Source organism: Delphinus delphis, chromosome 3 (genome assembly GCF_949987515.2).
Source record: "Delphinus delphis chromosome 3, mDelDel1.2, whole genome shotgun sequence".
NCBI lineage: Eukaryota > Metazoa > Chordata > Mammalia > Artiodactyla > Delphinidae > Delphinus > Delphinus delphis.
Genome location: NC_082685.1, coordinates 11,997,843 through 12,022,689, shown reverse-complemented (window position 1 = coordinate 12,022,689; position 24,847 = coordinate 11,997,843). Strand labels below are relative to the sequence as shown.

Here is a 24,847-nt window from a genome sequence, read left to right as displayed (position 1 = left end):
TAACAAAAGTGAAAAATTATTTGGTACAGGGATGTATGTTTAATAGAAGTTTACCTATTGGATAAAGCTCTTAGGTTGTGCTTACAAATCATCTGTGTACCTCTATATTTCATGTGTGCTAACCTACCATTGCCTGCACAAAGTCTGTAATGAACCTTCCCATGAAGATTGCAGATGGTGAAATTCTCCTTGGAATTCTGAACTTTTTCCAACACATTTTGTTTACATTTAACATGTAGAAGAATGTACAACTGCATGAATTTTTACAAGGTAGAACACTTCTATATTAACTGCTGTACGCTCTGGTTAAGATATAGAATATTAGGGCTTCCCTGGTGGCGCCGTGGTTGAGAGTCCGCCTGCTGATGCAGGGGACACGGGTTCGTGCCCCGGTCCAGGAAGATCCCACATTGCCGCGGAGCGGCTGGGCCCGTGAGCCATGGCCGCTGAGCCTGTGCGTCCGGAGCCTGTGCTCCTCAACGGAAGAGGCCACAGCAGTGAGAGGCCCGCGTACCGCAAAAAAAAAAAAAAAAAAAAAAAAAGGTATAGAGTATTATAGGCACCTGAGAATCATTCTTTAATGCTCTTTCCATTACTAATCACTCTGATTCCTACCACCAGAATGTAGGTACTCTATGGAATCGTGTCTTTTTAATTTTTTAAGTCAAACTATAGTTGATTTACAATGTTGTGTTCATTTCTGGTGTACAGTAAAGTGATTCAGTTATAGATATATATACATATTATTTTTCATATTCTTTTCCATTATGGTTTATTATAGGATATTGAATATAGTTCCCTGTGCTATACAGTAGGATGTGGGACTTTGTTGTTTATCTATTTTATATATAGTAGTTTGTATCTGCTAATCCCAAACTCCTAATTTATCCCTTCCTCACCCCTTTTCCCTTTGGTAACCATGAGTTTGCTTTCTATGTCTGTGAGTCCGTTTATGTTACCTAAATAAGTTCATTTGTGTCTTTTTTTTTTGGCCACGCTGCGAGGCTTGCGGAATCTTAGTTCCCCGACCAGGGATCGAACCTGGGCCCTGGCAGTGAGTGCTGAGTCCTAACCACTGGACTGCCAGGGAATCCCCTGGAGTCTTGTATTTTAAAATCAACTTTATTGAGATATAATTCACATACCACAAAAGTTCACCCATTCGAAGTGTAAAATTCAATGATTTTTAGTGTATTTAAGGTTATGTGCACTCTGTGCCTGATACTGTATGTTATCATTTGTGCCTGGCTTCTTCTGCTCAACATTACATTTTCAAGATTGATTTTTGCTGTTGCATTTAGCAGGAGTTTATTTTGATTGTTGCATAGTTTTCTATAGAATGAATATGCACACTTTATCATTCAACTGTTTTGAACATTTTATCTGTTTATAGCTGGGATATTTTACAAATGGCTCTGCCACAAACATTATTGTACATGTTTTTTGATTCACAATTGTACATAATTTTGTTGGGTATGTGTTTAGGAGTGCGTATTTATTCAAAACTACCAAACAATTTTCCAAAGTAGTTGCACCAATTTACATTCCCAGTCTCTTGCCAATATTTCACATTGTCTTTTCAGTTTGGCCATTTTGATGAGTATGGAGTACCATATTTTGATTTTTTAAAATTTTATATTGAACTACTTTTACACTTAGAGAAAAGTTGCAATAATAGGGAGTTGCTGTATATCCCTCAGGGTTTCTCAGTATTAATGCAATCAGTTTATCAGTCACTTCCTTTATGATTAGTGCTTTTTTGTGCTTTCTTTAAGTTTGTTGGTTTATGTCTATTTTTCAGGCAACCTCGAAAAGCCTGCCCAAGTAACTAGTAAATTGGTTTCCTTGCTATCTCTTTCCTACTAACTTCATTCATGTAGGGACTTTAATTAAGAAAGGAGAAAATTTTCTTAAGTGACAGTGTGACAATGATCTCATGATACATTCCCTGCATCCCTGAGTCTCTGTCCCTATGGAGACTTAAACCACTCTTCCCTAGTCCTTTAGTGATAATCTCTGGCTCAGAGAAGGCTGGGAGTTGGTCTTAGGAGGAGGCCATCAGGTCCCTTAAGGTTAGACCTGAGAATCCAATAATGCGATACCCTGGATGTGAGAGGAGACGCGGGAAGAAAATGACATATACCTGTCTGTCCTCTCAGGGTCAGGAAGTCAGCAATGCAGGAGCTCTCCCTTCTAGCATCTGTGTTCCTTAAGGATATAAGCTGCCTGGGGGAAGTAATGACAGTACACATGTGGCTAATGAGGAGCTTTGGAAACTGAGCCCCCCGGGCCATAGAGACTGCGTATAGTCTATCTGTGACCACTCTACTCAACAGCCCTACTCAGGTCAGGAAAGAGCATACTGTAGTCTCCTGAGGTGATCCCTCTTGCCCAGCATCCAGTTGCCTTACTTGGTCCATCTGCCCTTCCTGGAGACAGATCTTCCATCCCCATCCTTCATTATCCAGAGGAAAGGTGAATGAGTACATTGATGGCTCCAAGGTAATCTGAAGTGCCCAATAAATGCAGTGAGAAATGGAACAGTTTATTTTTTTAACCAGCCTATCTGGAGGACATCCAAGAGGTAAGATAAAGTTCAGTGGAATTACCAGTGAGATGACAAGTTTTTGACGTTCTTGGTATATTTACTTTTCCACATTCATCCTATTTGCAATCAGCTTTCATCATTTCTGGCTCCTATTCTGTCTTCTAAATCCAAGGGACTCCTTCCCCAGCTGAGTATGAATTAGCCTCTTCAGAAATCTGGCAGATGTTTTTACAATTCTCTGGTTTCCCTCATCTATTTGGTAGTGAGTGGGGCTGGAGTGACGTGAGTTTGGCTTCTCAATTTTCCCAGTCCTCATTCCAGATTTCATCTTTAGAGAACTCAATCAAGTCTTGTCCTTATCTCTTGCTTCTGAGGACTCTGAGAGAGGACGTTGAGTCTACTGTTTAGTCTTTCTTTGAAAACCTCCAAACAAAACATTACAAAATATTTTAAACCATGAGAACTGCACAGCAAGCAGTAAAATAAACAGCCATGCAACCACCTTCCAGAATTAATGCCAAGCTTTTGCCATATTAGCTTCAGCCACCTTTAAAAGATTGTGACGAAGGCAGACATCATTACAGGGCATGCTAGGTGCTCAGAAGAAAACCACCAGGACAGAAGTCCAGAGCCACAAGCTTACAGAGTAAGCAGGGTCTCAGTGCAGTCACAGGAAAACTTACATGTGTGTTGGAGCACATGGGCATGTGAACCTGCCTTTTCAACTATAAGTTGTATGAAATGTAGGTGTAGGTCAAGTATTTCTTTTTCTTTTGGCTGCGTTGGGTCTTTTTTGCTGCGCGTGGGCTTTCTCTAGTTGTGGCTAGCGGGGGCTACTCTTTGTTGCAGTGCGCAGGCTTCTCATTGTGGTGGCTTCTCTTGCTGCAGAGCACGGCTTCTAGGCATGCGGACTTCAGTAGCTGCGGTGTGCGGGCTCACTAGTTGTGGTGCACGGGCTTAGTTGCTCCCGCGGCATGTGGAATCTTCCCGGACCAGGGCTCGAACCCCTGTCCCCTGCATTGGAAGGCGGATTCTTAACCACTGCACCACCAGGGAAGTCCCTGTAGCTTACTCTTGACATTTTCTTTCTTTTTTAAAAAATTGAGATGTAATTGACATAGAACATTGTATTAGTTTTAGGTGTACAATATAATGATTTGATATATGTATCTATTGCAAGATGATGGGCAAAGAACAGCTTTCATGTCAAAGTTGAGGGAGATATGAGGCTGCTGAGTTCATTTCAGAAGGACTGCAGAGGCAAGCTGAGGAGACTTTCACTGGCCAAAAGACAATTTGAGAATATAAATAACAACTGCAGTGTATTGAAATATATCAAATGCATTTAAAATCCAGGAGTTCATGATGACAGCATTTATCGTTGGATAATGCTGAAAACCAATTATTTTAAAAAGTGATGAACACAAGAATCAAGAAGTATTCTTTCTTATAAGAACTCAATTTCTTATAAGAAATAAATCTATTTTTTACAAAATATTTATTTAGTTATTTGGCTACGCCTGGTCTTAGATACAGCACGAGGGATCTTCATTGTCAGTGCGGGATCTTTAGCTGTGGCATGTGGGATCTAGTTTCCTGACCAGGGATTGAACCCGGGCATCCTGTGTTGGGAGAGTGGAGTCTTGGCCACTAGACGACCAGGGAACTCCCAGAAATCCACCTATTTAATTCGGGAAATTTCATCTTTATGGAAGTATTTCAGCCAATAACTGAAAAAAGAATTAAAATGTCAGTGTTTTGTAACTCCTGGTGAATTAATAGATCCAGGCAATCATTATTACAAGAAGACAAATAGGCAATATGTTCTTCCTCATGAATATATTTAAGGATGTTTGCCAAAAATTGAACCTAAATTTAATCAAGATTCTAGACTAGAAGTAGGCACATTTTTTTCAGTAAAGAGCTAAATAGTAAATGTTTTAGGTTGTGTGGGCTATACGGTCTCTGTCACAAGTATTCGCAACTCAGACGTTGTAGCGGGGAAGCTGCCATGGACCATAAATAAACGAATGGCTGTGTTTCAGTAAACCTTTATTTACTGAAATAAGCAGCAGGCAGAATTTTGTCCACAGACTGCATTTTCCCAAACTGTATTCTAGAATACAGTCTTAATAATTTTATTCTGGAGTTATTTGCTTGGAGGCATCTTAAGGGAGAAGACAACATTCCATGACTGTTTTCCTGTGAGTACATAACCCTACTTGACAAAGAATAGATGGACTATAAAAGCTTGGAACAGGGCTTCCCTGGTGGCGCAGTGGTTGGGAGTCCGCCTGCCGATGCAGGGGATACGGGCTCGTGCCCCGGTCCGGGAGGATCCCACGTGCCGCGGAGCGGCTGGGCCCGTGAGCCATGGCCGCTGGGCTTGCGCGTCCGGAGCCTGTGCTCTGCAACGGGAGAGGCCGCAGCAGTGATAGGCCCGCGTACCGCAAAAAAAAAAAAAAAAAAAAAAAAATTGGGACGGGGTGGTGTGGGGCGAAGCTTTATGGGAATGTAAAACAAGAAAAGGAGAGGAAAGAAGAGGGGAGAGAAGGAAGGAGAAAAGACCTGTAACTGATTGGTTTCAAAATATGGACAAGATTAAGGAAGTGTCTCTGAAGTTTTGTTTCCTTGTCACCATCTTTCTAACAGACCCTTTGACAACGTGAAACCCTGAAACCTCTCTGATACTGCAGAATTCCTCCTTCTGGGACTGTCAGGGGATCCAGAACTGCAGCCCCTCCTATTCTGCCTCTTCCTGTCCATGTACGTGGTCACTGTGCTTGGTAACTTGCTCATCATCCTAGCCAGTATCTATAACTCCCACCTGCACACTCCCGTGTACTTCTTCCTCTCTAATCTGTCTTTCATTGACATCTGTTTCACCACCACCACCACCACAATCCCAAAGATGCTAGTGAACATCCAGACACAGAGCAAATCCGCCAGTTACACAGGATTCCTCACCCAAATCTGCTTTGTCTTGACTTTTGCTGGACTGAAAACTGGAATTCTGGCCATGATGGCCTATGATCGATTTGTGGCCATCTGTCACCCACTGAGGTACAGTGTCATCATGAACCGCAAGGTCTGCAGGCTGCTGGTTCTGATCTCCTCCTTTGTTAGTGTTGTGGATGCCCTGCTCCACACTTTGATGGCACTGCGGCTGTCCTTTTGCACAGAACTAAAAATTCCCCTCTTTTTCTGTGAACTAGCTCATATTCTCAGTCTCGCCTGTTCTGATATCCTCATCAATAACGTCCTCGTGTATTTAGTGACCAGCCTGTTGGGCGTTATTCCTCTCTCTGGGATAATTTTCTCTTATACTCGAATTGTCTCCTCTGTCCTGAAAATCCCGTCAGCTGGTGGAAAGGATAAGGCATTTTCCATCTGTGGGTCACACATAATAGTTGTTTCCTTGTTTTACGGGACAGGTTTTGGGGTGTACTTTAGTTCTGCAGCCACTCACTCCTCCAAGAAGAGTGCAGTGGTATCAGTGATGTACACTGTGGTCACCCCTATGATGAACCCCTTTATCTGTAATCTGAGGAGCAAGGCTATGATGGGGGCTTTGAGGAAACTCATCTCTAGAATATCATCTTTCCATTGATTTCCAGTTGCTTTAGGCTTACACTGCTGGAATATAACACAGAGAAATAAATTAAGGAGAGGTCCAGCAAGTCTGACCACCTTCTTGAAATACTTAAGACCAGATATCAGATGGTTAAGGGTGAGAATTTGTTTTTAATTAAATAAATTTTTTTGGTGTTTCTTTTTTATTTTATTTTTATATTTCTGGGGGATGAGAATTTTGGAATCAGACCACCTGGATTTGAATCCTACCTCTGCTAAACAGTAGCTATGTGACCTTTGACAGTTTACTTGAACCCTCTAAGCTCAGTTTCCTCATCTGCAAAATTGGCATAATTATATTTACAATTGTGGAAGATTTGAGACACTTCGATACTCTCAGAGAGAATACATGCGTGCTTTCAGCAATAATAAGGCAAAAGTCTCGACTCTCATAGGGAAATGATAAACGATCACTTTATCATCTTTTCTAACAATGACTTTAGAGGTCAGATAGGTCTAGGCACAAAAACACAGGGCTGCATTTCATTCTGCCTAAACCTTCCTCCTAAGGCTGTTCCCATGATGGTCATCAATGCCTATAGCTGTGCAGGGACATTACAGACACAATAACCAGAAACAGCAAACTGGCTGCCTCTCCTTAGGTCTCTTTGCAATGCAGAAAGAATCTTTCCAAGGAGACACCCAAAAGACATTGTTTTTATTATCAGCCTGATTTGGGACATATGTCCTGTATTAGTTTCCTATTGTCATTGTGACACATTACCACAAGCTTAGTATCCTAAAACAACACAAATGTATTCTCTTGCAGTCCTGGAAGTCAGAAGCCTGAAATCAGCTACATTGGGCTAAAGTCAAAGTGTTGGGCTCCTTTTGAAAGCTCTAAGAAAAGAATGAAATGTGGAGTTATTGGTTTTTGTTTGTTTGTTTGTTTTTGGCTGTGCACATCATGGCTTGTGGGATTTTAATTCTGTGACCAGGGATTGAACCCAGGCCAAGGCAGTGAAAGCGCTGAGTCCTAATCACTGGACTGCCAGGGTTATTCCCCGGAGTTATTGTTGAATGCGTAAAGAATTTCTGTTCAGGGTGATGAAAAAGTTCAGGAGATGGTTAATGGGGGTGGTCCCACAACATTGTGAATGTTCTTAGTGCCATGGAATTGAACACTTTAAATGGCTGAAATGATAAATTTTATATCTATTTCGCCACAATTTAAAAAAATCAAAAAAAGGGAATTGAAACAGATAAATAACATCGTTCTCTCTAGACAAAAACAAACAAAAATCATTCCAATGTTAAGCAAAAGTCAAAGTGATTAAATATTTTGGAAGACAATATACAAAGATATTTTTATGACCTCAGAGGAGTTGAGCACCTGAGAGACTAATACAATCCAAAAGGTAAAGACTGAGGAATTTAAGCACTTTAAAAATAAGCCACTAGGGCTTCCCTGGTGGCGCAGTTGTTGAGAGTCCGCCTGCCGATGCAGGCAACACGGGTTCGTACCCTGGTCCAGGAAGATCCCACATGGCCGCGGAGCGGCTGGGCCCGTGAGCCATGGCCGCTGAGCCTGTGCGTCCAGAGCCTGTTGCTTCGCAACGGGAGAGGCCATAACAGTGAGAGGCCCCCGTACCGCAAAAAAAAAAAAAAAAAAAAAAAAAAGCCACCAATAAAAAAGTTAATACAGAAAAAAAAAGCCACAAAGAATTTTCGAGAATGAAAATTCAGAATTATTCTTTCAATATAATGAAAAAAGCAGGGCAAATAAACTTCCAGTGAAATATCTCCACATGTGACCTTATTCACTCCATCAATATCAACGTGCTTTGATTACTCAGTACGGAAATAAACAACTTTTAATATATTCTGGCACTCTCAAAAATCAATCCTTCTCACCCTCTCCCCTGTAGCCCCCAGTCTACTTTCTGCCCTTATGAAGTTGCCTATTCTATGTACCTTATAACTGAAATCATACAATATTTGTCCTTTTTTGTCTGGCTTATTTCGCAGAGCATAATGTTTTTAGGGTTTATCCATGTTGTAATGTGTCAGAATTTCATTCCTTCTTATATGGCTGAAATGAATGAATGAATGAATAAATAAATAACTTCATAACCTACAGTTATAACCAGGCTTCCTGATACCATTGATTGCATAGATATGCCATTGGTTGTATCTAAAAAAAGACTAGAGTCCAGTTAGAGAAGAATGGTTTGTCCACATTTGCATTGTATGTGAAATACATGTGAACAGAAAGAGGTGGAGCAGTGAATGATGAACACCTGGCTTCATAGCATCAGGGAATCAACCACCCTGAATTGTTCCATTATATCTTCTTGGCCTTTAAGGATTTGCACTGCACTGGCATCAGAGTGATGATGAAATTGTTTGGCTAATGAGGAGCTTTGGATATTGGTCCTCCAAAGGTACAGAGACTACAAATTGTGAAAACCGCACTCAACAGCATTTCCCCGGTAAAGAAACAGCACACCTGTACCTCCTCCTGGAGATAAGCCTTCTTGCCCAGGAGCCTGGAGCTTCACTCAGTCCCTCTCCTCTTATAGAACTTTAGTCTCCATCACTGAACATCTAGCAGAGATGCATCATTGCATCTCTAGGAGAGATTCCATCATTGCACGGTGAAGTCATCCAGGTAGCAAAATGTCCCTTTGTTAATGTTTGGAAATCAGGGCAGGTGTTTTACCACAAGTTTATCCAGGGGAAACTGTGAGGAAAGGACATGCATAAAATGATTAGAACCAAGGCATTCATTTGCCTCATGCCTGTCTCCCATCTTGACATGTTCCCTCGTACCTTTCCTGAAATCCTCAAAGAGCTCTCATGCTGTCAGTTTCCTACTCTCTCTCCACAATGGCAAAGAACACGCTCATCTACAAACATGGTGATTGTTTTCAACTTGGCGGGCATTTAACTTCATTTCTGTAGTGGTTTCGGGGAGGAGGCTTGGGCAGTTTTACTGTATCTTCCAGTTCTGTGTTTTTAACACAGCTCTGTGTTATCTCTGTTGCCAGGCTGTGAGATCTCTGAGAAAGGAGGGGGCAATCCAGTTAGACTCATCAGCCTGACTACCTGTTTCTCCTAATAAAGTTACCAAATGTTATAAATAATCAGAACATCATAGTGTAATTTTTAAAATGACCATTCCTAGATCCTTTCGAGAATTAACAAATGTTGACACACTGCTTTATTAACTTCAGGTCTTTTTTCAAAATAACAAAATAACAAGCATATGGAAAGCATCCCTCCATTCCATTACTTCCCTTCCCAAACTGGTGTTTGCCTCTGGTGATACTCCTGCTGCTGGACTAGGGACCACATCTTTTCCATCAGGTTTATCAACAGTATGGAACCCAGAAACCAAACAGATGTTTCAGAATTTCTTCTCGTGAGACTGACAGAGGATCCAGAACTGAAGACCACTTTCTTCAAACTGTTCCTGTTCGTGTACGTGATCACCGTCCTGGGAAACCTTCTCATCATCTAGGCTGTCATCTCTGACTTCCAACTCCACACTCCCATGTACTTCTTTCTCTCCAATCTGTCCTTTACTGACATCTGTTTCAGCACCATCACGATCCCAAAGATCCTGGAGAACATCCAAGCACAGAATCAGAGCATCACTTACAGAGGCTGCCTCACCCAGATCAGCTTTGTTCCGACTTTTGTTTGTTGGGAAATTTTTCTCCTTTTAGTAATAATGGCCTACGGTCGTTATGTGGCTATTTGTCACCCACTAAGATACACAGTCAGCATGAACCCCTGCCTCTGTGTTCAGCTGATTCTACTCTCCTTGTTCATTAGCATTGCCGATGCCCTGCTCCATAGTCTGATGGTGCTGCAACTGTCCTTTTGCACAGACCTGGAAATCTCCCTCTTCTGTGAAGTTGTTCAGGTCATCAAACTTGCATGTTCTGATACCCTCATCAGTAACATCCTGGTATATTTTGCAGCTGGCATATTTGCTGGTGTTCCTCTTTCTGGAATCATTTTCTCTTATATTCAAATTGTTTCCTCCATTTTGAAAATGCCCTCATCAGGCAGAAAGTAGAAAGCTTTTTCTACCTGTGGGTCTTACCTCTCAGTGGTTTCCTTTTTCTATGGGACAGCTTTTGGGGTGTACATTAGTTCGGCAGTTACTGACTCTTCCAGGAGGACTGCAGTGGCTTCACTGATGTACACTGTGGTCACTCCTGTGATGCACCCCTTCATCTACAGCCTGAGGAACAGAGACATGAAGGGAGTTTTGAGGAAACTTATTGGTAGAGTATTTCTTTTCTGTGATTGTGCCATCCGATTTGGGATGGGTTCACTAGAATGAATCAAAGTAAAAGGAATACTGATGAGCTAGAATGCCTGACTCTTTCATCAGTAGGTTCTTTGGTAAATAGATAACATGATGGCTAAGTGCATTTTAACTTAGGGTTAAAACCTGAAGTGCTCTTTTTTTTTTTTTTTTAGCACTGTGATTTCCATTCTCTAAGAAAAGTTTCTTCAGTTAAGGTCTATGGAAGCTGAATTTGAGGCAGAGGTTCATGGTATAGTAATTTTGTGGGGAATGTTCTGAGCACAAGGGAAGTGGGAAAAGGTGGATAGGTCAAGGAAATGATTTAAAGAAGTCTGTGGTCATGCAGAAGTAGATTCTGCTCGATTCTATGGGTAGCACCGTGTGAACTGCACCCCAGAGTTAAGCCTACTGTGGGACGTAGTGGTTGATCTTTCATACCCCAGATCAGGAATCCTTGAGACCGGTCACTGGTAAATTGTACATGTGTGGGGCAACATTAGCACCCAGAACACTCAGCTTCATTTTGTATACAATTTTTTGTGATTAGATTATCTCAGTAGTTTGAAATGATTGTGTGATGTTTGAAATTGACCAGTGAGGAAGACTTTCTTCCTAATAAGAGAAATTAGTCCTGAGTCTAATATGTGCAAACAATAAAGATATCTTCATTACAAGGATCTCAGAGGTAGAAAATTGCGCAGGAGCAGGAAAGTAGAGATTCATTCATTCCTCCATGAAGTGGCTTCGTGCTAGGGCTGATTCCCCTCATGGACCCAGGTGGCTTCACAGATGCAGGTATCATATCTAGACATGAGTCCCAGAGGAAAAAAACCCAAATAACAAAAAACCCTGACTGACCTTCCCTGGGTCTGAGGTTAATTGAGGGACTATTTATAATGGATATTTCCGTGGCATCATCCATAAGGTATTACCTTCAATCTTATCACTAAGAACAGGATCATACGCCACCTACTTAATCTAATTCCTGGTATAGGGGAAATGATTACTATGAGAACCTTACTCTTATCATATGTAGTGTAATTACTGGACAAAAACAGGACAATGCTTCAATAAAATTTAACTAGTATTGCTGTGTTCCATATCTTGCATATCTTCTTAACTCTTATAATCCTATTGTCTTCACATAACTTTATCACTTGCTTCAGCAGTTAGATTTGTTTTCATTTATTGTTACATTTATCAGCCTTTTCCATTGGTGTGAATAATATGATAAAATAAATATTTGTTAGGTAAGCAGGGCAAAGTTTGGTAATCTTCTGGCATTGTTTTTCCTTTGAAATCTTCTCATTGGCTTTTTTTTGAATTTTATCTTTTTTATACAGCAGGTTCTTATTAGTTATCTATTTTATACATATTAGTGTATATATGTCAATCCCAATCTCCAATTCATCCCACCACCGCCATCACCACCCCCACTTTCCCCCCTTGGTGTCCATATGTTGGTTCTCTACATCTGTGTCTCTATTTCTGCCCTGCAAACCAGTTCATCTGTACCATTTTTCTAGATTCCACATATACACATTACTATACGATATTTGTTTTTCTCATTCTTTTTTTTTAACATCTTTATTGGAGTATAATTGCTTTACAATGGTGTGTTAGTTTCTGCTGTATAACAAAGTGAATCAGCTATACGTATACATATATCCCCATATCTCCTCCCTCTTGCATCTCCCTCCCACACTCCCTATCCCACCCCTCTTGGTGGTCACAAAGCACCGAGCTGATCTCCCTGTGCTATGCGGTGGCTTCCCACTCACTATCTATTTTACATTTGGTAGTATATATAAGTCCATGCCACTCTCTCACTTCGTCCCAGCTTACCCTTCCCCCTCCTGGTGTCCTCAAGTCCATTCTCTACATCTGTGTCTTTATTCCTGTCCTGCCCCTAGGTTCTTCATAACCTTTTTGTTGTTGTTGTTTTAGATTCCATATATATATGTTAGCATACAGTATTTGTTTTTCTCTTTCTGACTTACTTCACTCTGTATGACAGCCTCTAGGTCCATCCAAGTCTCTACAAATGACCCAATTTCGTTCCTTTTTATGGCTGAGTAATATTCCATTGTATATATGTACCACATCCTCTTTATCCATTTGTCTGTTGATGGGCTTCACTGGCTTATTTGTAAGACTGTATCTGAGCTTTTACTTCTCTCCTTAGTCATATTTTTTTCCTCAACTTTTTTTTTATATTTATTTAGTTGCACTGGGTCTTAGTTGCAACACGTGGGCTCCTTAGTGGTGGCACACATATGGGATCTAGTTCTCTGATCAAACCCAGGCCCCCTGCATTGGGAGCACGTAGTCTTATCCACTGCACCACCAGGGAAGTCCCTCCTCAGTCATCTTATATTGCTTTGTTTCTTTTTTTTTTAATTTAAGTTAAGCATTTTAAAAAATTAATTTATTTTTTGGCTGCATTGGGTCTTTGTTGCTGTGCGGGCTTTCCCTAGTTGTGGAGCGCGGGGGCTTGCCTTATTGTGGAGCATGGGCTCTAGGCACGTGGGCTTCAGTAGTTGTGACATGTGGGCTCAGTAGTTGTGGCTTCTGGGCTCTAGAGCGCAGGTTCAGTAGTTGTGGCCCACGGGCTTAGTTGCTCCACGGCATGTGCGATCTTCCCGGATCAGGGCTCGAACCCGCGTCGCCTGCACTGGCAGGCAGATTCTTAACCACTGCACCACCAGGGAAGTCCCTATTGCTTTGTTTCTTACACATCTCTAGTGGAGTCCACATAGAGAAACATCCTTGAATAAAATTAATTGTATCATTGATGTCTTAGCAGATTGGGTGCAGACTTAGGGCCTTCATGGAAAATTATTAAATGTGTCTTATTCTATGGAGAACTACTTTCCTTTGACAAGGAGATGTTGAGAATAAGACAAGAGTGTAAGGCCAACTGGCCCGAGGCAGGGGAACGCAATCAGACTCACAGGTTGCATCAGACCGAAACTCTCCGGACCACCCAGTTCCAGAAACTGACCTGGAGACTTTCCGGACCACCCAGTTCCAGGAACTGACCTGAGGATTTTCCACCCGGCCCAGCCTTCCCGCCTTTCGAGGGGTGGGACTAACGGTCCCAAGACTGATGCGACCGGCACCAGATATTGCCACGATACCCGAAAAGACCACCAAATAAGGAATACCCTGCGCCCTCCCGGATTCACCACACCCCTTTCCCTTCTTCCCCTATAAATTCTGCCCAAACCCTCGCCCGGGCGCGACTTCTCCGGCCCCTTTCTCTCGGACCAGTGAACCTCGCCCGGGAGCGCTCCCAAATAAAGCTTGTTTAAGTTCTCCCCCGTTTCTTGGTGCCGTTCCTTAGGAAGAGGAGAAAGGGAAGCTGGCAAAATAAGCAGGATCACTTCCCCCAGAAGCACAGAAACAAGAGGCCACCAGTCAGAATCATCTCTGTGGGTGAGGTGAAAACAGTGGAGCTGTCAAGGGAGAGTCAAGAGTGGGTGAAGAACTTTCTGTTCACTGGTGGTTGAGGGGTGGTTTTATTTTCAGCACCAACATGGGAAACAGCTCCCTGCCTGGCATTCCTGTTCACTCTAGTGCAGAGCTTCCTCCATTGATGGCCACAGAACAGCTGCAGAGATGAATCACCTGAGACCTTCGTTCATACTGAGGTTTCCCTGACCTCCAGCAAGAACCACTGACTTTGAACCTCTGGGGAGACATGTAAGGGATTATAGAACTCTTAATGAATACTTTTGGAGATTCTGATGACCTCTAAATTCTAAGCTGCATGACCCATATTAGAAGAACATGGGAAATATATTTAGAATTAAGAATATGGAAGGGCCTTTCCTCAATTTTACTTGTTAAAATATCATATACAAAGGAGAGCTTAAAACCTATGTGTAGTTCTGCAGGAATAGTAACATAATAAACATGCACATACCTATCCTGAAGTTAAAGCAATGCCGACATTATAGAATGCAACTGTTCTCCCACTTGCATCACCCCCTCCCCTCCAGGGACAAACAGAATCCTGAATTTTTTTTACAGATCCTTTTCTTTGATGTTCTTCTATTCGTTTAACTCCTATGAATTTGTCATTATTTGGTCATATTTGCACTGTAAAACTGGTAATAGGATTAAATGTCATGTCTTATCACTCCTGTATTTAGGTCTCTGCAATTAATAGATGTTCCTCTTTTCAAAATTTTTTTTTCTTTTTTTTTTGCGGTACGCGGGCCTCTCACCGTGTGGCCTCTCCCGTTGCGGAGCACAGGCTCTGGACGCGCAGGCTCAGAGGCCATGGCTCACTTTACCAAATTCATTGATGATCTCTAGTAGTTTTCTGGTAGCATCTTTAGGATTTTCTATGTATAGTATCATGTCATCTGCAAACAGTGACAGTTAAACTCCTTTTACAATTTGGATTCCCATTTCTTTTTCTTCTCTGATTGCCATAGCTAGGACTTCCAAAACTGTGTTGAATAAAAGTGGTTATAGTGGGGCTTTCCTGGTGGCGCAGTGGTTGAGAGTCCGCCAGCCGATGCAGGGGACGCGGGTTTGTGCCCTGGTCCGGGAAGATCCCACATGCCACGGAGCTGCTAGGCCCGTGAGCCATGGCCGCTGAGCCTGCGCGGCTGGAGCCTGTGCTCCACAACGGGTGAGGCCACAACAGTGAGAGGACTGCGTACTGAAAAAAAAAAAAAATCCACAAACGACAAATGCTGGAGACAGTGTGGAGAGAAGGGAACCCTCTTACACTGTTGGTGGGAATGTAAACTGGTACAGCCACTGTGGAGAACAGTATGGAGGTTCCCTAAAAAACTAAAAATAGAGCTACCATATGACCCAGCAATCCCGCTCCTGGGCATATATCCAGAGAAAAACATGGTCCAAAAGGATACATGCACCCCAATGTTCATTGTAGCACTGTTTACAATAGCCAAGCCATGGAAGCAACCTAAATGTCCATCAACAGAGAAATGGATAAAGATGTGGTGCATATATACAATGGATTATTACTCAGCCATTAAAAAGAATGAAATAATTCCATTTGCAGCAACATGGATGGACCTAAAAATTGTCATATTGAGTGAAGTAAGTCAGACAGAGAAAGAGAAATATCCTATGATATCACTTATATGCAGAATCTAAAAAGAAATGATACAAAGGAACTTATTTACAAACAGAAACAGACTCACAGACTTAGAGAACAAACTTATAATAGTTACCAGGGAGAGAGGTTGGGGGGAAGGGATAGTTAGGGAGTTTGGGATTGACATGTACACACTGCTATATTTAAAATGGACAACAAACAAGGACCTACTGTATAGCACAGGGAACTCTGCTCAATGTTATGTGACAGCCTAGATGGGAAGGGAGTTTGGGGGAGAATGGATACGTGTATATGTATGGCTGAGTTGCTTTGCTGTGCACCTGAAAATATCACAACATTGTTAATCGGCTATACTCCAATATAAAATAAAAAGTTAAAAAAAAAGATGCTAGCAGAGACTGTGGTCATCTAATATCTTGACCAACGACAGGAGATCCGTTTCTAACCTCAGATCTCAGTTCTCTGCTGATTGGTGACAGTTCCTGGACATATGGACCTTTTTATAGGGCAGAAAGACAGAGACAGAAAGGGAAAGAGACTGAGACAGAGAGAGAGAGGTAGGGAGGGAGGGGAAAAGGGAGGAGGGGGAGGGAGGAAGGGATGAGCGAAGATGAGAAGGAGGAGGGTACAACAGGATGAAATCACAATCTTTACAATCCAGTATCAGAAGGAGTTTTTATCATTTTTGCTGTATTCCATTTGTTGGAAGCAAGTCACATGTCCCGCCCATATTCAAGGAGATGCCATTACACACGGAGTAAATACCAGCGGGCAGGAATCTTTGGGATCTTAGCCACCTTAGAGGCTGTCTGATGCACCGACATCCTCCTAGAGGCATCTTTTCAGGCGGATTGACCCTCAGTGTCATGGGAGATTGAGGGCGGCATTCTCAAAGCTGGGCTTAGGTGCTGGTATTGACACTCTGAATTCATGCAGTTCCAAGTTGAGACACACGGGGACAGCAGAAACACATAGCTAGGATGTCTCATGCCCCTCAAGTCCTTGGAACCGAAGTTTCCAGGAAGGGTCTCAGTGGTACCAGACACAGACTTGCTGATCTTGGTTCCTTACTGCACCCCCACCTCAGCCCGTTCACCACAGGGGAGCCACAGACAGCTTCCCAAAGGCTTCCCAAATTGGGGCACATTAGGAAAGTGGCCTTAAGTGTTCTGAGTTTCCCAGCCATCCCATCCTCAGGATTTACCAAATCTCTGCCCCCTCTTCCCCACCGCACCCAGGACCAGCACTGTCTGGGGTCCAAACAGGGAAGGCACAGAGGGTTCTTGTTCTTTCTGAGGTAGAGAGAGAGACAGAGAGACAGAGAGAGAGACAGATAGACAGAGAGACAGAGAGACAGAGAGAGGAAGATACTGCGATCCTGATCAAAAATACAACAAACGTGTATGGAGCCCAGAGGCCAACTTGGAACAAGATTGGTTGTCGTGTCTACTTCATCTGAGCGGTGGGGATCAAGGCAGGATTTGTAGAAGGAGGCCAGGGTGAAGGTGGAGAGACAAGACTGACAGAGTAATTAGACTTTTGGGACACTCAGCATTCCCACAGCAGATATTCATTGGGCGCCTACGATGTTCCTAAGTCTTATGCCTGGGAATACAATGGACTCATTGGTGAAACAACCCAAAAAAATCTGTCCTCCAGGAGCTAACATTCTAGTGTCAGAGTCCATGAATATAATCAGTAAGCAAAAAATTTTTTTCTTTTTTGGCTGCACTACAGGGCACGCGGGATCTTAGTTCCCCGACAGTGCCCTCAGCAGTGAGAGCTCGGAGTACTAACCACTAGACCATCAGGAATTCCCTCAATAAGCAAATTAAGAAAGATATAAGATCCCACTTTTGAGGAACAAAGTAGGGATGAAGGTGGAGGGATATATTCTAGTTTTCTTTTTAACAGCTTTATTGAGATATAATTCATATAACATTCACTCATTTAAAGTATACAATTCAATGGTTTTTAATCTATTCACAGAGCTGTGCAACCATCACCACAATCAAATTTAAAGCATTTCCATTACCCCAAAAAGAAACCCCATACTCAATGACAGTCCTTAGACCCGATTTCACCCAAACTCCACAACCCCCTGCCCTGGGCAACCACTAATCTATTTTCTGTCTCTATAGATTTGCTGATTCTGGGCATTCTTCATAAGTGGAATACACAATATATGGTCTTTGTGACTGGCCTTTTTCACCTAGCATAATGTTTTCAAGGTTTATACTTCATTCCTTTATATAACCAAATAATACTCCATTATATTTTGGATATATGTGTCGAGATACCACGTTTTGTTTATCCATTCATCAGTTGATGGACATTTGGATTGTTTCCACTTTCTGGATGTCATGAATAATGCTGCTATGAACATTTACATACAAGTTTTTGTACAAACAAGGTTTTCGATTTATATTATTATCTTTATTGAGGTATAATTGACTATATTATAACATTATATTAGTTTCAAGGATACAACATAATGATTCAATGTTTGAATATACTGCAAAAGGATCATAGTAAGTCTAGTTCACATCTGTCACCATACATAGTTACAAAATTTTTTTTCTTGTGATGAGAACTTGTAAGCAACTTTCAAATATGCAATACTGTATGATTAACTATAGTCACTGTGCTGTATATAGGACGGCAGTTTTAAATTAAGTAGTTAGGGAAGATCTCTCTGAGAAGGGGACATTTGGTTTAAGGACCTTAAAAAGTGAAGGAGGTGTATATGTTAATCCCAGTCTCACAATTTATCCCTCCCCCTCCCTTTCCCCCCTGGTAAACATAAGTTTGTTTTTTACACCTGTGACTCTCTGTTTTGTAAATAAGTTCATTTGTACCATTTTTTTAGATTCCACATATAAGCAATATCATATTTGTCTTTCTGTGTCTCACTTCACTGATTATGACAAGCTCTAGGTCCATTCGTGTTGCTGCAAATGGCATTATTTTGTTCTTTTCTTTTTTATGGCTGAGTAATATTCCATTGTGTATATGTACTACATCTTCTTTATCCATTCCTATATAAAACAGATAACTAGTAAGGACCTACCATATAGTACAGGGAACTCTACTCAATACTCTGTAATGACCTATATGGGAAAAGAATCTAAAAAAGAGTGGATATACGTATATGTATAACTGACTCACTTTGCTGTACAGCAGAAACTAACACAGCATTGTAATTCAACTATACTCCAATAAATTTTTTTTAATTAAATCAGGTTATGAAGAAGCTAGGGGCAGGACAGGAATAAAGATGTAGATGTAGAGAATGGACTTGAGGACATGGGGAGGTAGAAGTGTAAGTTGGGACAAAGTGAGAGAGTGGCATGGACTAATAATACTACCAGATGTGAAATAGGTAGCTAGTGGGAAGCAGCCGCATAGCACAGGGAGATCAGCTCGGTGCTTTGTAACCACCTAGAGGGGTGGGATAGGGAGGGTGGGAGGGAGATGCAAGAGGGAGGGAGGAGATATGGCGATATGTGTATATGTATAGCTGATTCACTTTGTTATAAAGCAGAAACTAACATACCATTGTAAAGAAATTATACTCCAATAAAGATGTTTAAAAATTTTTTTAATTTAATTTTTTAAAAAAGGTGAAGGAGGATACAGAGGACACAGAGAACAACCAGTGCAAAGGCCCTGAGGTGAGAGTGAGCACACTGGCATGTACAAGGAATCACTCTGAGAATAAGATTGGGTCATATTAATAGAGCTAAATAATGAGCAGGGGTCTTTGGTCTTTTTTTCTTGCGGTACGCGGGCCTCTCACTGCTGTGGCCTCTCCCGTTGCGGAGCACAGGCTCCGCACGCGCAGGCTCAGCGGCCATGGCTCACAGGCACAGCCGCTCCGCGGCATGTGGGATCTTCCCGGACCGGGGCACGAACCCGTGTCCCCTGCATCGGCAGGAGGACTCTCAACCACTGCGCCACCAGGGAAGCCCTCCTTGGTCTTTTTTTTAAATTAATTTTTATTGGAGTATAGTTGCTTTACAATGCTGTGTTAGTTTCAGTTTCAAAGTGAATCAGCTATACGTATAGATATATCCCCTCTTTTTTGTATTTCCTTCCAATTTAGGTCACCACAGAGCATCGAGTAGAGTTCCCTGTGCTATACAGTAGGTTCTCATTAGTTATCTATTTTATACATAGTAGTGTATATATGTCAATCCCAATCTCCCAATTCGTCCCACCCACTCCTGTATCCGTACGGCCATTCCCTACGTCCGTGTCTCTATTCCACGAACAGTTGTTTTTGTTTTTGTTACTGTAAGACAATTGGAGCAGTTCCCAGAGATGATGAAGAAAAAGTGCAGGAGAGGGTGTGGAGAGCAGAGGGATGGAGAAAAATGAAAGGGGGCGGAGGTGAAGGAAGTGTGAGTCTTCAGCAATCGGAGGGTAAATGGCCAGGTGGAGGTGTTACCCTGGGGTCAGAGCCCATGAAAGGGGCAGACCTGGGCTTTAGAAACTGACACCAGTGCTGCAAAGGCCTGGAACTCCCCCTGGTGAGTTGGAATCCCACCCACCCTCCTCCTCAAAGTCTCTAGCAACTCAGACCTGAGCTGAAAAGTCCTGCATCCCTGACAATGCCCTATCCCCATCTGGGCAGAAGGCAGGTCTCAGGTGTCATTAACAAACCACCTGAGGATTTGCTGAAAGATGTCAGATTTCCCTGCTAGACCCAATATCCTTGAGACATGAACCCCACAGTCTGTCCTGCTCATTTCTTTGTTCCCAGTGCCCACAAAATCTAGAGAACAGTCAGGGTTCACCATGGACAGGCTTTCTCTCTCAGCACCGTGGGGCAGGGAAGGAACTGGGAGAGTCCAAAGAGTCCAGGAATAAGTCTGAACTATCAGGTTTCAGCAGATCTAAGGACTCTCCTCCAGGGAGTACCCAAAAAAAAGTGAGGGGAAAGAGAAGAAGCATTTCCCTTTAGGATAGAGAGGGTGTAACCGAGCAGGACCCTATGGGGCCTTCCTGGGACAGGCCCTTCCCCTATATCCTCTGCTTTAGCTCCTCTCTGAACCACCCGGATAACAGTATCTGAGGTACATTTCCTGAGTTGTTTTGCAGATGTAAAAATCCCCCACCAAGTGGAAGATGTTAACTACTTGATGACCAAGAGCACATAGTCCCCAAGGCCTCCTGGAGCCTAAGGATCGATAATGTTAACCCCTGTGACACCGCACTGTGACCTCACCATCAGCCAATCAGAGAATTGTGCACAAGCTGATCACAGACCCTACGAACCCCTGTCCTCACCTGGCTTTTAAAAATTCTTTGCTGGGGACTTCTCTAGTGGCGCAGTGGTTGGGACTCTGTGCTCCTAATGCAGGGGGCCCAGGTTCGATCCCTGGTCAGGGAACTAGATCCTGCATGCATCTCTCAACTGAAGAGCCCACCTGCCACAACTAAGACCCAGTGCAACCAAATAAATAAGCATTTTTTAAAAAAATGCTTTGCTGAAACCCTTCAGGGAGCTTGGGGTTTTCTGGGGCATGAGCCACCCGGCTCCTGCAGTAAAACTTTCTCTGCTCCAAACTCTGACTTTTTGGTTTGTTTGGCCTCGCTGTGCCTTGGGTACACAAACTTGCATTAACAAGGGGGGTCCCTAGGACATAGTGCAGAGGGTGCCAGCTGAGCTGACTAGCAGTAAGACGTGTAGCCCCTTCCCCAGTCTTTGAGAGAGAAGGACATGGTATGTCCTCTTGAGAAATAAGACATCTTAAAGCAGGTGCCCATACCCTCTTGGGGGGGGGGTCCCAGACCCTACTGAGAATCAGACAGGAGCTGGGAGCCTCCTCCCTGGAGAAATGCACATTCGTGGTCACTCCCATAATTGCAGTGGTTTTAGTGATTCAGAGCACAGACTCTGGGGTTAGGCTGCCTGGTCTGAAATCCTGGATCTACCGCTAGCCAGCTGGGTCAGCTTAGGTAAAGCCCTAATTTCCTCTATACCTCAGTTTTTTCTCTGTAAAATGGGGGCAATTGTAATAATAAACGTCACCTTCCAATGCAGAGAGTGCAGGTTCAATCCCTGGTCAGGGAGCTAAGATCCCACATGCCTCGTGGCCAAAAAACCAAAATATAAAACAGAAGCAGTATTGTTACAAATTCAACGAAGACTTTAAAATAAAATGGTCCACATCAAAAACATCTTTAAAAAAAAATAATAATCATACCCACTTGGTTAGGTTATTGGATGATTAAACACGATAAGGTGGTGGAGAGTTTCAGACCACATGCGGCAAATAATAACTATTATTATTACTGATGAACCCCATTGTTGGTTTCCTAGGGGCACATAGAGCTGTTTATATCCTGTTTTAGGGTCGCGAGGAAGATGCACAAGTTTGCAGTGTGGACCTAAAAAATTATTCACAACCTAAAAGTTGAGAGTTATGTTTTATTTGGTGGGAATTTTTAGGACTTCAAGCCCAGGAGGCAGCATCTCAAGTAATCCTGAGAGAACTGCTCCAAGGAGGCAAGCGTGGTAAGCCAGGTTATATAGGCGTTTTGTAACAAAGAGCAGGTGGTTGGGAACATCAAACGACTATCGTCAATTAAAGAAAACCAGATATCTCAAGTTAAGGAATTTAGCACTTTTCTGTGTATAGGAAGATGCAAGAGTCTGGGCTCATTGAAATCATTCCTTTTTTTTTTTCTTTGTCATTTCTTTTTTAACATCTTTATTAGAGTATAATTGCTTTACAATGGTGTGTTAGTTTCTACTTTATAACAAAGTGAATCAGTTATACATATACATATGTTCCCATATCTCTTCCCTCTTGCGTCTCCCTCTCTCCCACCCTCCCTATCCCACCCCTCTAGGTGGTCACAAACCACCAAGCTGATCTCCCTGTGCTAGGCGGCTGCTTCCCACTAGCTATCTATTTTATGTTTGGTAGTGTATATATGTCCATGCCACTCTCTCACTTTGTCACGGCTTACCCTTCCCCCACCCCATATCCTCAAGTCCATTCTCTAGTAGGTCTGTGTCTTTATTCCCGTCTTACCCCTAGGTTCTTCGTGACCTTTTTTTTTTTCTTAGATTCCATATATATGTGTTAGCATACAGTATTTGTTTTTCTCTTTCTGACTTACTTCACTCTGTATGACAGACTCTAGGTCAATCCACCTCACTACAAATAACTCAATTTCGTTTCTTTTTATGACTGAGTAATAGTCCATTGTATATATGTGCCACATCTTCTTTATCCATTCATCTGTTGATGGACACTTAGGTTGCTTCCATGTCCTGGCTATTGTAAATAGAGCTGCAATGAACATTTTGGTACATGACTTTTTTTTTTTGCGGTACGCGGACCTCTCACTGTTGTGGTCTCTCCCGTTGCGGAGCACAGGCTCCGGACACGCAGGCTCAGTGGCCATTGTTCATGGGCCCAGCCGCTCCGTGGCATGTGGGATCTTCCCGGACCAGGGCACAAACCCGTGTCCCCTGCATTGGCAGGCAGACTCTCAACAACTGCGCCACCAGGGAAGCCCATGACTCTTTTTGAATAATGGTTTGCTCAGGGTATATGCCCAGTAGTGGGAATGCTGGGTCGTATGGTAGCTCTATATTTAGTTTTTTAAGGAACCTCCATACTGTTCTCCATAGTGGCTGTATCAATTTACATTCCCACCAACAGTGCAAGAGTGTTCCCTTTTCTCCACACCCTCTCCAGCATTTATTGCTTTTAGATTTTTTGATGATGGCCATTCTGACCGGCGTGACATGATATCTCATTGTAGTTTGAGAATGAAAAATGGAGCTGGATGAATCAGGCTCCCTGACTTCAGACTATACTACAAATCTACAGTAATCAAGACAGTATGGTATTGGCACAAAAACAGAAATATAGATCAATGGAACAGGATAGAAAGCCCAGAGATAAACCCACGCACATGTGGTCACCTTATCTTTGATAAAGGAGGCAAGAATATACAGTGGAGAAAAGACAGCCTCTTCAATAAGTGGTGCTGGGAAAACTGGACAGCTACATGTAAAAGTATGAGATTAGAACACTCCCTAACACCATACACAAAAATAAGCTCAAAATGGATTAAAGACCTAAATGTAAGGCCAGAAACTATCAAACTCCTAGAGGGAAACATAGGCAGAACACTCTATGACATAAATCACAGCAAGATCCTTTTTGACCCACCTCCTAGAGAAATGGAAATAAAAACAAAAATAAACAAATGGGACCTAATGAAACTTTAAAGCTTTTGCACAGCAAAGGAAACCATAAACAAGACCAAAAGACAACCCTCAAAATGGGAGAAAATATTTACAAATGAAGTAACTGACAAAGGATTAATCTCCAAAATTTACAAGCAGCTCATGCAGCTCAATAACGAAAAAACAAACAACCCAATCCAAAAATGGGCAGAAGACCTAAATAGACATTTCTCCAAAGCAGATATACAGGTTGCCAACAAACACATGAAAGAATGCTCAACAACATTAATCATTAGAGAAATCATTCCTTTGATAAGCACCTCAGCTATCTGGGGCCAGTATCCTGTGTTTTCACATCCTGAGTTTCCTCAGGGCTCACTGTACGGAGTGGTTGCAGTCTGATGGCTGGTAGATGGCAGGTATTCTTTCCTTCCTGAGTTCCCTCAGGGCTCACCAGCTCACCATCTGCGGTAGCTGCATTCGTTGACAACTGCAACATCCTTTGTTTCCTGATGTGGCAGGAAATATTCCATTTCTCAGCAGCCAGGGCTGGATGGTAAGTAGGAGGGGAAGGCAATCCTAAGAATCTATGTTTTTTCCATCCTTCAGTCTCAAGGCTGATTCCTACAGAGACCAGAGGTAGATCCAAAAGGTGCTGCTTTAAATGTCTCAAAGCAGGAAGTTAAGGACACCAGGTGTCTGAGCCTTGGTGGCAGCAGGAAAGGTAATCTGTGGGCTTTGGGGACCAGGGCAGGGGGTTATTGGGGAAGGAGGAGACCTCTGAACAACTCACTGGTGGGGGAAGCAGTTCTGGGGACCCCTGGGTCAAAGGGCTTTGGAGGCCTGAAGTCCCCAGCAAATACCATGTGGTTAATAAATTTTCTCCTCCTGTGGGAATAAAATCAGCAAGATTGATTGGTGATGTCTGCCTGGGCCAGAGCAAACGGAGAGTATGGTGTATATTCTGGTAACTGCCTTCCCTGTCATAAGCCTCATTCATTCTTTTACGGAGCATGTTTGAGGTTCCAGAGAAAGTGCCAAAGATGAATAAGGCCTTGATTGGAGTTGTGCTCAGGGCAGGTCCTG

General features: G+C 42.6%; 2 protein-coding genes across 2 annotated transcripts; both read left to right on the top strand.

The window, feature by feature from the left end:
- Positions 1–1,409: 1,409 nt before the first annotated feature.
- Positions 1,410–6,158, top strand: LOC132421678 (olfactory receptor 7G3-like). The gene is given in 2 exon segments (XM_060006473.1): positions 1,410–1,460; positions 5,211–6,158. Coding segments are annotated over 2 exon segments (999 nt in total).
- Positions 6,159–9,500: 3,342 nt separating this feature from the next.
- On the top strand, positions 9,501–10,478 carry LOC132421676 (olfactory receptor 7G1-like). The gene is given in 1 exon segment (XM_060006472.1): positions 9,501–10,478. A coding segment is annotated over 1 exon segment (975 nt). The 5' UTR covers positions 9,501–9,503.
- Positions 10,479–24,847: the final 14,369 nt, after the last annotated feature.